At 31.6% G+C, this 13,082-nt stretch overlaps 1 protein-coding gene across 1 annotated transcript in view; it reads left to right on the top strand.

Annotated features, from left to right (window-relative positions):
- LOC115890443 (farnesyl pyrophosphate synthase) overlaps positions 1 to 11,785 on the top strand; it is a 45,192-nt gene extending 33,407 nt beyond the window's left edge. Inside the window, exons 4-8 of the mRNA XM_030910671.1 lie at positions 3,710 to 3,861; positions 3,921 to 4,064; positions 5,806 to 5,956; positions 11,186 to 11,334; positions 11,452 to 11,785. Of these exons, the coding sequence (XP_030766531.1) occupies positions 3,710 to 3,861; positions 3,921 to 4,064; positions 5,806 to 5,956; positions 11,186 to 11,334; positions 11,452 to 11,638 (783 nt within the window). The 3' untranslated portion in view covers positions 11,639 to 11,785. The remainder of the gene's footprint in view (positions 1 to 3,709; positions 3,862 to 3,920; positions 4,065 to 5,805; positions 5,957 to 11,185; positions 11,335 to 11,451) is intronic.
- The last annotated feature ends 1,297 nt before the right edge of the window (positions 11,786 to 13,082 follow it).

Genomic DNA, 13,082 nt, shown 5'->3' with positions numbered 1-13,082 from the left:
TTGCTTTCAATTGCTCAAAATCACCGATCAGTCTTTAAAGTAGAGATACGGAAAAATCCTTGCCAAAGAATATCCCAAGATCCTTGGGTTTAAAGCTAAAAAAATATAAAAACAGTTAATATATTACCTATTTTTACATATATAATATGGCCCATACCTATTACACGCAGAAACGTCGATTTCATCATTTTCTTCATGTAATTAATATCATATATACTTTATTAAAGTGTTAACAAGGAACTTTATATCAAAAAACATCTTTGTACTTATAAATTTCAGCCGAAATATCATAAACAAACTTCCAATCAAATCTAAACGGCAAAAATTAAAATGGCGCTCGACCTTGCCAGAGGCCTCGGAGCTGACGCTGACACACAGACAAAAGACAAAAGAAGAGGACGCCGACGTGCATAAAAAATGTTCCGTAGCAGAAATTGACAGAAATCATATAGAAATATTCAGATTTTTGTCTAGGACAGTCTAGAAGGCCATGCTTTCTGCCTGGGTAGAACCGCGCCAGAACTGTTTCCAATTTTCCGGTTTACTGTCACCCCCCTGCATAGAACTACTACGTATGTTTGGAATCATTATGCTTATTTGCTTGTTTTAAGTCGAACCTTACCTATGTATTTTAAATCTTTTATATTGTGTAGGTTGTTTCAAAAAACATATACCATCTCTCGTGGGGAGATGCCTCACGTAAAAATAAGATTTATTTTTCATATCAACATAGGTCCGGTTCTGTTTTGTTTCGTAGCTACAGGGTGTTAAAGTCTTAATGATCTTTCGATTTATTATAATTTTCTTCCAAGTGCTTTTAACGATTCGAATAAAATTTGGAGGGAAAAAGTTACTATAACTGCGACATATTTTAATGCCCAAAAAGTGTCGACGTATTCACCAGAGACGTGTATATGGTTATCACTGGAATATTTTTCTAAAAAAATATATCCTGTAGCTACGAAACAACTCAGGATTAGGCCCATGTTGATATGAAAAATAAATCTTATTTTTACGTGAGGTGGCACATGTTTTTTGAAACACCTTGTAGAAATCTACCGTTACAGTTTAATCACCGCTTACAGAATAACATAGCTTTGACACTCGCCAATTTTTCCCACGCTCGAATTTAAAACGCCCCACTCCGACGATGCGCTAACTGAATTAAGCGACCAACAGTCAGCCTCATTCAGTCGATGCATAGCCTCCACCGGTGGCGCGTAGGGCCGTATTACGGAAGATTTTAATTCGATTTTTTTTCTTATATTTAACCATAGGTATTTGTGCTTTTATTTCAATTTTATTTTTATTGATGGAATGGGAAAAGGTTTTCCGGGATGTGCGGCTGCTGGTTGCACAAATAATTATGGAAATAATTCAAAATATAGTCTGTTTAATTTTCAATTCAATTCAAAATTAATGTTCAATTCAAAAGTATATTCACACTTTAGTGCTTTTCAAAACGATGAAGACTACTTATTTGGAGGCTTGCTAATGCCAAGTGACCATTTTTTTATTTAGTTTCCTCATTGGAGGCTAGTTTTATAAGCTTTTATTTAACTTGCTTTGTATGTAACTATCTATGTATGTATGTATGTTTGTTCGGGGCAAATCTTGTAAGCTAAATTAAAACCACTTTCTTTTATTGTAGGAGATTGAAATTTGGCATGTAGGTTCAGTCCCGATGATAATACATTTTTTTGCAAGGCATGACCCGAATTTTTGACAGCTGTCAAAATGGCGGCATTTTTGAGGTTTTTGATTTTTTAAAATTCTATTTATGAATGGATCGGGCTGAAATTTATATATATATATATATATATATATATATATATATATATATATATATATATATATATATATATATATATATATATATATATATATATATATATATATATATACAGGTTGTTAACTCGACAGTTACTTATAGGGAAACAGAATGGCAACACTGCCTATTGAGAACGTATGCATTATTGATTTTTTCTGCCGACTCGTCCCGTCGCGTCGTCTATCGACGAGCGGGCCGAGGTTATTTCAACCATAAAACTCTTGCCGCGAGTAATGAACAATTTAACAACCTGTATAGGTATATTGTGGGTATATACATATGAAAAAAATATATGGGCGGCCATCTTGAAAAAATGACAGTTTAATGACATGTCAAAATTTCAAAGTCAACCGATTTTCATAAAAATTGATATATAGGATGGCCATGGGCTAAAATGAAAGAAAAAAAATTTGAGCTGTCAAATTTGACAGCTGTCAAAAAAATTTCAAAGTTGTCCGATTTTGATAAAAATTGATATATAGGACGGCCATGGGCGAAAATGAAAAAAAAAACGTTGAGCTGTCAAATGTGACAGCTGTCAAATAATTTCAAATTTGTCCGATTTTGATAAAAATCGATATATTGGATGCCCCCTATCCCATAGTCGGTTTTCATTTTATTTGTCTCACATTTGAACTGTCAAATTTGACAGCTGTCGTTTTTTTTAAGTTTTCCTTTTTTAATGAAAATCGATATACATATTATTAGGATACCCATAGAAAGTTATTTAAGAAAAAAAAATTGAGTTTAAGTGTGTGGCACTGAGAAACAAGCATAACTAAAAAGTAGATGATAAATTTTATAAAAAAACCTTTTTTAAAAACAAGCTTTTATTTAAATACACTAAAAAGAATAAAATAAACTCTTTTTCTTTAAAACTTTTATTATAAACTTAGAACGTCATTACACAATTTTAATATTAGATATATAAAAGCTTGTCGCGAGATTTCTCTACATCGATAAACAAGTAAATTAACTAAAACCTGTGTCTACCCTGTCTCATTCTCAAAGTTTCTGTTATGATAGACCACTAGACCAGGAATTACAAGATAAAGTTGTCGTACCAGATTTTTATGAGTGCAAATGTACACTCAAATCTCGCGACAAGCTTTTATATAATATTAAAATTGTGTAATGACGTTATAAGTTCATAATAAAAGTTCTAAAGAAAAAGTTTATTTTATTCTTTTTAGTGTATTTAAATAAAAACTTGTTTTTAAAAAAGTTTTTTTATAAAATTTTTCAGAACAATTTTGAAGAACTTTTCTTAAATGAAAATATATTATGTAAATTCGTTAAATTATTTCAGACAATTAAATTCAACCATCAATCAAAATTTTCCTATAATGTATTTTTTGTTAAATTTATACGCAAAAGTTAGAAATTATTATACCTTAAAGAATATTAATAAGAACTTAAATGTAGCAAACAAAAACCGAAAGCTCCTAATTTAAAAACATTCGTAAATAACTATAAGTAATCAATGTACCTATTTCATTTTGCTGTTATTTCTAGAAATAAATTAATTAATTTGTTTTTTAAATGTTTTTCTTTGAGAATGCATATTTATTTAAAGTCAACAATTTAAAAAAAATGTATCTAAATTATGTTCTAGCACCAGTCGAATAATTTTTTACGTCACGTGTAAAATTTTTTTGAATACATCTCTGGGCTGACTGGTGCTTACGCGGCTATTGGTTTGGGCGAGAGAGCTCGCCGCTCCAGTGTTCCCCCTCTTTCGAATCGCAAATCCGAGCGTAAAAAGATCAAAGCGGCACGCTACACTGTCCGAGCTGGTTTTTACTTAAGCTGTGGTTTAATCACAGTAGAAATGTTTATTTACAAATTCCAAAACATAGTTTTTATTTATTTTTTCAGATGCAAGCATTTTTCCTGGTGACTGATGACATCATGGACAAGTCAGAAACGCGCAGGGGTCAGCCATGTTGGTATCGCCAGCCGGGAGTTGGTCTAAACGCATTTAACGATGGTATTATGATGCAAAGTGGAATATTTGCAATACTCAAAAAGTGAGTAAGCGTTTTGTATATCAAATCCAATATTGTATATTTATTTTTTTTTATTTCAGATACTTCAGGTACCACCCTGCCTACGTCCCAATAATGGAATTATTCCACGACGTCATGTTAAAGACCAGCTATGGTCAAAGCTTGGACACTATGTGTCTAGATGAGAATGGCAAACCTCGACTGGAAGAGTTCACCATGAAGAGGTATACACGATTATGTTTTGTACTTAAAATCTGTCTGACCATAGAATACATAACAGTAACAGTTGTGCTCTGTCATTTTTACTTATTGGACAGGCTTTACGTAGTTTTTAAAACAACAGTACGCTCAAAAGCCGGCAACGCCGCGCAAAATCTATGGTATCGTGGATTCAACCTACCTGATTGATGGAGATTCTCGCGCGTTTCGTTGCCATGCGCATAAAGTTTTTCTATTGGCCAGTGCTACCCACAATTTTACACTCCACCCTGGGTTTAGTAGAAATTTTGACTATAGACAAATTAATAAAAAATTAGAACTTTTTGACAAATCAATAAAGCTGTCTCTTTAGTTGTCACTTTTGAGTCAATATTTTTTAATTCTCTTTCGTGTCGATTGCTGATTGAATTGGAACCAGGAATGGCTCAAAACGAAATAAGTAAATTACCAACAGATATTCAGGCTGAGGCGGCAAACGCCATATCCAAACTACTTCCATTTAAATCTCGAATAACTTATGAAAAATTTTAATTTAGGAATACAAAAATTTTCAAAAATGGAAGCAATTAAAAAACGTGCGAGAAGAAATAAAGTTTTTAACCTATCCTCGCTGTTAAAGTACTATTTTATCTACTATTTTTGATAGACGTATAACTTTTCTATTTTTTCAGATAAATAAACGAGATTTGGTATCTTAGTATATGACATAAATTAAGATTGATTGGTGTATTCAATTGTTTTTGGTCACTTCCTGTTTCACCGGAAATGACTACAACTTTTCATTTTTAAATAGCACCCTCGATATTTTTTTACTTTATTCGATAGAAAATGACATTCTGAATAGAATGACATATCATATGTCAACTTTTGACATTCTCACTTAATAAAAAAATTGTATTTTAAAATTCAATCTAGAGTGCCATGGTTATGTTAAAAACACTAATTTTTCATCAAGGAACCTTGGGAAAATAGATTTAATCGTCTAATGTTTTTAGCGTCTTGTCCTGGCCAGTTAGAAAATGCTTAGATCGTATTTTTAAGCATATCTCAATTTTTTCAAAAGGAACGAGGGTGTTTCATTAGCATATTTGGAAAAAGCATTTTTTTTGCGAATAATTTGATACCAAACACTTGGTATTTCAAGTCAAATTTTCGTTACGAACCGCAAGTTATAATTTCAAATAAACCATATGCGGAAATGTCAAAAGTTGACACATGATATGTCATTCTATTCAGAGTGACATTCTCTATCGAATTAAGTAAAAATTACAGGGAGTACCATTCAAAAATCAAAAGTTGTAGTCATTTCCGGTGAAACCGGAAGTGATCGAAAACAATTGAATACGTCAATCAATCCTAATTTATGTCATATACCAACATACCAAATCTCGTTTTTTAACTAAAAATATAAAAAAAAGTTATAGGGGTGAGCCGCTTTTGAGACGCACCCGGTATAAGGCAATTTTAACAGTTGCTATGGAAAAAAAATTATTCTTTCAATTCCTAAATATCAGATAAGGATATTTTAGTGAGTTTTTTAGTATATAATAGTAATATTATATTTATTGTAAATATTGAAACATCTATTTTAGTTCATTAATGAATAATATTTTCTGTTCAATACCTTTGTTATTACATGCCCCTACGGTTTTTAATTTTCATTAATAATTATGAATATTTTATTTTAAAGATTTTTTTAGTTTATTAATAAGCATTTATTTTATAGTAGATATTAATTTGTTTCAGGTACATGTCATTAGTGAAATATAAGACTGCTTATTATAGTTTTCAAATGCCTATCGCCTTAGCTATGTATTTAGCTAACATGTTCGATGAAGAACAACACAGGCAGGCCAAAACTATATTATTAGAGATGGGTCAATTTTTCCAAATTCAGGTAATTATTCATATTTCTCTATACAGGGTTGTTCACCACATACGACACGGAGTATTGTAGCTAAACGATTAGATTTTTACAAATTGTAAGTTTTGGGTTCGTTGAAGGACTATTAGAGCTATAATTTAAAAATATTTTTACAAGATACACAGTGTCCCAACAAACCTTACCGTTTTTGAAATATTTTCAATTTTGTGAAATTGCAGTCAACATTTTAAGGCTTCATTTCTCCAAGGGTATCAAAGTTTTTAATACTAAATATTTACTGAAGTTTATTTATTGATCAGTTATTGTGTTGCAATAATAAAAATTATACTACCTTACACAGAGTGTCTAAAATTTTATTTTAAATAATTACTAGCTTTAAACGGCAATAACTTGTTTAATTTAAATAGAACACCCTGTATATTTTATGAGAATCAGATGCACAATTTAATTGTCTATCAAATTGGTTTATATCAATTTTACCTATTTCTTCAAGTTTCCGTAGAAAATGCATTTTCTTGTAATTTAAAACTCATTTATCAATATACCCATGGAATACTGACATTTTAGATTATTTTTACAGATGTACCAAATTTTTAAAGAGTACAGATACTAATATTGTCGATATAGTTTGTTTATTTCATTATAAAATAAAAAAAAAACTGTTTAAATATTTGTTAAAGAGGACCAATTAATATGATTCCAGTATTCAAACTACATTAACTGACTGTTTGGGTTGATTAATAATAATTGCTCCAAATACTAAAAAACTGAATTTTGTATGTGTATTAGACGGTGTAGTAAAAAGTAACACCTTAAAAATGTTATTCAATTTTTTGACAAATGCCTATTTATAACAACAGAGACATTCATTTTCATAACTTATTATTATATTGATTTCTGATTCAAATCCACATTTATTTAGAATAATTTATTAACGAACATAATTAAGTATGTAATTAATTAGTATTTGGACGGAAATAATGGTGGTATATTTAATTAATGGTATATTTTTTATAAAGATTTAAATAGTTTTCTTTTTGCATACAAATGGGCTAGTAATATTATCATTTTGCTAAAAACGATAATATTACTAGCTTGTACATTTTGTACATTTGTTGCTTTAAAAACAATCTGAAATGTCAATATTCCATGGGTATATTGATAAATGAGGTCTAAATTATAAGAAAATGCATTTTCTACGAAAACTTGAAGGGATAGGTAAAAGTGGTATAATACAATTTGATAGACAATTAAATTTTGCATCTGATTCTCCTAAAATATACAGGGCGTTCCATTTAAATTAAACAAGTTATTGCCGTTTAAAGCTAAAAATAATTTAAAATAAATTTTTAGACACTCTGTATGAGGTAGTATTATTTTTGTTATTGCAACACAATAACAGATCAATAAATAGACTTCAGTAAATATTTAGTATTAAACACTTTGATATCCTCGGAGAAATAAAGCCTTAAAATTTTTACTGCAATTTCACAAAATTGAAAATATTTCAAAAACGGTAAGGTTTAAGTGTAATAAACCTTATTCAAATTTACCTTTATTTTAATCGTAGAAACTAAAAATGTAATAATATACATGGTATTCCATTTAAAAAAATACAACTTTGATATTTTTTATTTATTTGGGACACTCTGTATCTTGTAAAAATATTTTTAAATTGTAGCTCTAGTAGTCCTTCAACGAACCCAAAACTTATAATTTGTAAAAATCTAATCATTTAGCTACAATACTCCGTGTCGTATGTGGTGAACAACCCTGTATAGATCATACCAAATAAACTTTTAGTCACGTGATTAAGCTTGACCGGCACAGCGTTGCCATCTTTTACATATTTTCTTTTAATCAAAATATTTTAGGAAACAAAAATAAATTAATTATAAATATATAAACAGTTATTATTTACATCAACAAAACCCACCTCCTTAACAGCACTTAAGGGACATAAAGGGCCATTACTACCGCTTTCCCGTTCAAAATATTTTAATAAGGTTACGATGAGTTTTTTGCAACGGCTATTAAGCTATCTTGTACTCTTCGCACTAAAAGAGGTTCCAAAAAGAACAATGTTCGACTGCAAGGTCTGCTAGTAAAAAATTTGAAGCTTAAAGTATCACAACACAATTCAATTAAACCAAAAACTAATATTACAATACTAAAGTGTCAAAACAAATGACATTCTCAGGAAATAAATAAATACTTAGACAAGGAAAGAGAGGGGACAGGTAACACGGCAGCTGAAAGTGAGGCAAGTTGTCACCACGCGAAATTCTCCAATGGCGTAGCATCAGAAATTAGCTTGTACCTAGACGGTACAAAATATTTATTAAAACGTAAATTAATATATTGTTCATTTTTGAGTAATGCATATACAATTTTGTATTTTATTGTCTCACCTTTATAATATTAGAATATCTAAGTCGATAATACAAAATTTATTTAACAGTCACAGTGGACTGATTATCAAGACAATTATTTATTTATTAACGTGTGTATAATGTATAATTAAATAAAAAATAACGTAATAACATATGTTTTAAACGTGTATATACATATATACTGTATGATCAAAAAAAACGGCGTCTTGTTTGTTTGGAAATGACAATTTCACAAATGAATATTAAAAATTACATTATTCATTGAATCCGTGAGCAAGTGTGAAGGGAATTGACTAGATTCATTATTATACCGTATAATCGAAAAAAAAAACGACGTCCAGTTGGCTTGTAAATTACGATCGATGATATACCCCATATAAAATGACAAAAAAAACTATACAAAACGACATCGAAAAAAGACGGCGTCAGCGATAGCTATAAAATGAAGATCGCTGTCATTTTATATGTAAAATTATATGGGGAATGTCGTCGATCGTCATTTACAAGCCAACTGGACGTCGTTTTTTTTCGACCATACGGTATAATAATTAATCTAGCCATTCCCCTTCACGCTTGCGTACTAATTCAATGAATAATGTAATATTCATTACCTTCAATCATAAGAATATCCTAATTTTCCACAAAAAAATAAACAATTCTAGAAGCTTTGTGTTATTTTATTTATTTTTAAATTTTTATTAATTACTCACTGAGACTATTATTATACACCTAAATTAGCAAATTTTTAAAAAAATATATGTAGTAACAAGTAGCCCACCACAAGTTTGTCCACCCCGAGCAAATCTTGGCAGGTAAATTTAAGTTTTATATGTATAACAACTATACATATAGATTTTTTATCACTAGAATTTTTAATTTTTTTTATAGTTTACAATTATTTTTCATATTTGATAACAATACTTTATACATTTTACACAGAAATTGTATTTCTCTGATTATAATTCCCTACGCCACTGGAGAAATTCATGCTGAGTAGCATTATTTATAGTTTCAAACATTAATTATAATAAAGGATATTGAAAATACTACTTGGAATTATTAAAAATAGTTTGGTTTGGATGTGGTACAAAACATATTAAAAGCATTTTACATATTTTTACTGCTATAATGAAAAAATGTACATTTTATGACCACATAACAAAAGTTGTGTATCGATTTCCTGTGAAATGTAATTCCAGCCACTTTTTTCTCGCTTCGGCCTTTGCAGCCATACGCTTAACATCTCACCATACTAAACAATACAGTTTATAAATTTAAAACAAAACAGTTGTCACAAAAAACATAAAAATTCGCTCGGTGTCACCTCGAAATCTTGTCACCAAAGTATGGCCGCCGATCGAATTTTGGCCTCACTAACCGATCACGGGAGAATATGCATGTTAGCTGTCCCCTCTCTTTCCTTGTCGAAGAATAAATAAATGTAACAACTTGACATTTTTTACAGCAGAGCTACCACCTGAATCCCCAGCGGGAAATTTAAATTTCAGTTAGTCTGCCCCGCGCCGCGCCGCCGGCGTCGAATAGTATGTCCATAGTTGGCAACAATGAATTTAAAAATCGCGCCCTTGATTACGTAATTAAAAGTTTAATTTATCTTGCTTATAAATACACATTAATTTTACACTAATCCTTTTTCCTTAATGTCATCACCATATAGGTATTTATATTTGTTGAAATAAATTTATTACAAAAGATTTTTATTCACAAATAACTAACTGTACTGCAAGAAAAACAAAAATGTTTCAAAATTTTCCAATCACGAATAATTCTTGTCAAGATAATCGCATTATGAAATATATTTTGACAATATGTATGAATGAAAAATTAATTACATGGTTTATTTTTAGTACGCTAGAGTTTAAATTAATTATTGATAAACGTAAAACGTACAGGGTGACACAGTGTTTCGAAACAGTTATAATTCAGATCTTCTATTTGTTTTTTTTTACTGCAATATTTTTTAAGAAAATATGCAGGAAATAAGGAGTATATAGCGATCATTCTATTTGAAGCACATCAGGAATTTGCCATTTTCGAAGTGAAACTTCTTTCGTGCGCTGGGAGTAAAATAAGTAATCATGGGTCTTACTATCATGGTATACATCCAGCGCAAAATGTTAGGGGAGCAGCCCCATCTATTTCCGGCCAGTCTTCTGCATATCATGAGAGCCTTTAGACCATTGGTATCACGGAAACCGTTTTTCGAAAAGATAACAAGATAAAATCATTAGATATGTGTCTGAGCATCTGAAATGGAATTTTAAGGATATCGTTAGGCTTTCCATTTTTTTATAACGAGAAAACGTCAGTAATCGCGATAATTTAAAACTCTACTATTACATAACACGCCATAACTTAAGAACCACTTTAGAAACTTTTTTTTTATTTTGAAGATCGGATCTTTTACAATATGTTGTTTATATGAAAAATTCGACAAGGTTGCTCTTTTCCATTCAAAAATCTTAAATAACCCATCCATTTACTTTTAGTGCATAGCAATTTTCAGCAATCGTGTAACTTTTTTATTTATAAAGATTTTCACATACTGTCTGCGAAGAAAATATAGCAAAAATATTAAGAAAAATCTGGTATATCCCCTTCCAGGTCTGTTAGCAATGTGTACAGTTTCTCGGTTTATTTCATACGTTTGGCAACGTTTTACTGTTCTCTCTTTGTTCAGTACATTATAAACGCATTGTACTCTTCTTACATACGGAAATCTCGACCCACTAACCTTTGCCAGCCCTTAGCATATTATAAACAGTGATGACGTCACGTTGAGCGATGATGGTTGTACTGACTTTATCAGAAATATTTATTTTTGTAGGATGATTTTCTGGATTGTTTTGGAGATCCATCCGTAACCGGTAAAAAAGGAACTGATATTCAAGATGGCAAATGTAGTTGGTTGGCAGTGGTAGCTCTCCAAAGAGCCACACCAGATCAACGCAAAATAATGGAGGAACATTATGGCAGGTCAGTATCATTTTTTAGCAGATACGTCTATTATAAACCGTTGACTAACACCAGTTAACATTTCAAACCTCTATAGCCAGCTTTATTTATTTACTTACCAGAATTATTATGTTTCAGGTCTGAACCAGAATCGGTAGAAACGATTCGACGACTCTACGAGGAACTGTGCCTGCCAAACACCTACGCCATCTACGAGGAAGAAAGCTACAATATCATTAAGACGCACATCCAACAGATTTCGAAAGGACTGCGCCACGATATGTTCTTTAAAATTATGGAGAAAATATACAAACGCGAATGTTAGATTGTAACGGTACCTGCAAATTTAATTATACAATACGTAATTATAGTTTAGGTGTAAGGAATCTATGTTTTCTTTTTATATCGGATATTATTTTGCTATGTAAGTATTTCGACTTTAATAACTGCAAATATATTGGTATTTATGGAATGTAAAGACGTTTTATTTGATTAGTCATATGATTAATTTACACACACCGGAAAAGTCTAGGGATATTACAATTTTATCCAGCCATCGTCAGTAATTTTATTATTTGCATTTCTGATATAATAAAATTAAAATAAACAAATAGTTTACAGACGTATTGGAAATAAAATTGCGAAATTTACCGAATTTTTCAAATTTACCTTGATTTTTATTGAACTCTAAACTTCTAAACTGTGAATTAAAAAAAAAAGATAAAACCATTTTTACCTCCTGATTAGGTTGTCGATCTCTTCTTCAGGTACAGCCTGCCACGCTGCATTCACGGCCCGAACCAGATCCCTACGAGTTTCACGAGGCATACCCATTCTCAAAATTCTTCTTTGGACCGCGTCCCATACGTGCTCGATGGGGTTGAGGTCAGGAGATTGTGCTGGCCAGGGTAAAATGTTTAATTGATGAGCATTGATAAACTCACTTACCATTCTGGCTGAATGAGGCCGTGCATTGTCATGCATGAGAATGAAGTTTCTCCCAAAATCATTGGCATATGGTAACACGACAGGCTCAAGAATTAAATCACGATATGTGATTCCTGTTAGAAACCTTTCAAGAAAAACGAGATCGGTTTTTCGGCCTAACCGGACTCCTCCCCAGACCATAACTGTTCCACCTTGATAAGGGTGCACTTCCTGAACATGATCCAACTGAATAAGATTTCCCGGTTCTCTCCATACCCTAAGCCTTCTTGAATCCGAATTAATTCCAAAGCGTGATTCATCCGTGAAGAGAACATTGGCCCATTGTTCATTCGATCACTGAACATGATCTTAAGCCCACAAATATCGTACCTCTCGATTTCCTCTCGTTAAGGGTTGAGCTCTCGAGGGGCGTCTGCTTCTTAAGTTGACCTCTCTTAATCTATTGCGAACAGTGTCAGGACTAACGGTTACATTATGTGTTTTCCCGGAGAATTAAACTAAGCTCTGGTGCTGTAAGAGTCGGTCGACGTCGAGCATTTAATTGTAAAAATGATCTTGCTGAGGGGTAGTAATGCGATGTCGCCCTGTGTGCCTTTCAGCAACATCACCACTTTCACGGTAGCGTGCACTTAATCGCGATATTACACTTTGCGTTGTATTTAATGCTCTAGCTACGTCGATTTGGCGCATTCCAGCTTCGAGCATACCCATGGCCCTTAGCATTTCGTCTCTGTTAAGATGTCTACGCTCCATAATGTCGTTTAATACTAAACAGAGTTATTTGAATGAATTCTGGCCAGTTATCATAAAAACATAGTCAG

Source organism: Sitophilus oryzae, unplaced genomic scaffold, assembly GCF_002938485.1.
Source record: "Sitophilus oryzae breed Bouriz unplaced genomic scaffold, Soryzae_2.0 scaffold_864_pilon_pilon, whole genome shotgun sequence".
Classification (NCBI taxonomy): domain Eukaryota; kingdom Metazoa; phylum Arthropoda; class Insecta; order Coleoptera; family Curculionidae; genus Sitophilus; species Sitophilus oryzae.
This window is presented reverse-complemented; position numbering and strand designations above follow the sequence as displayed.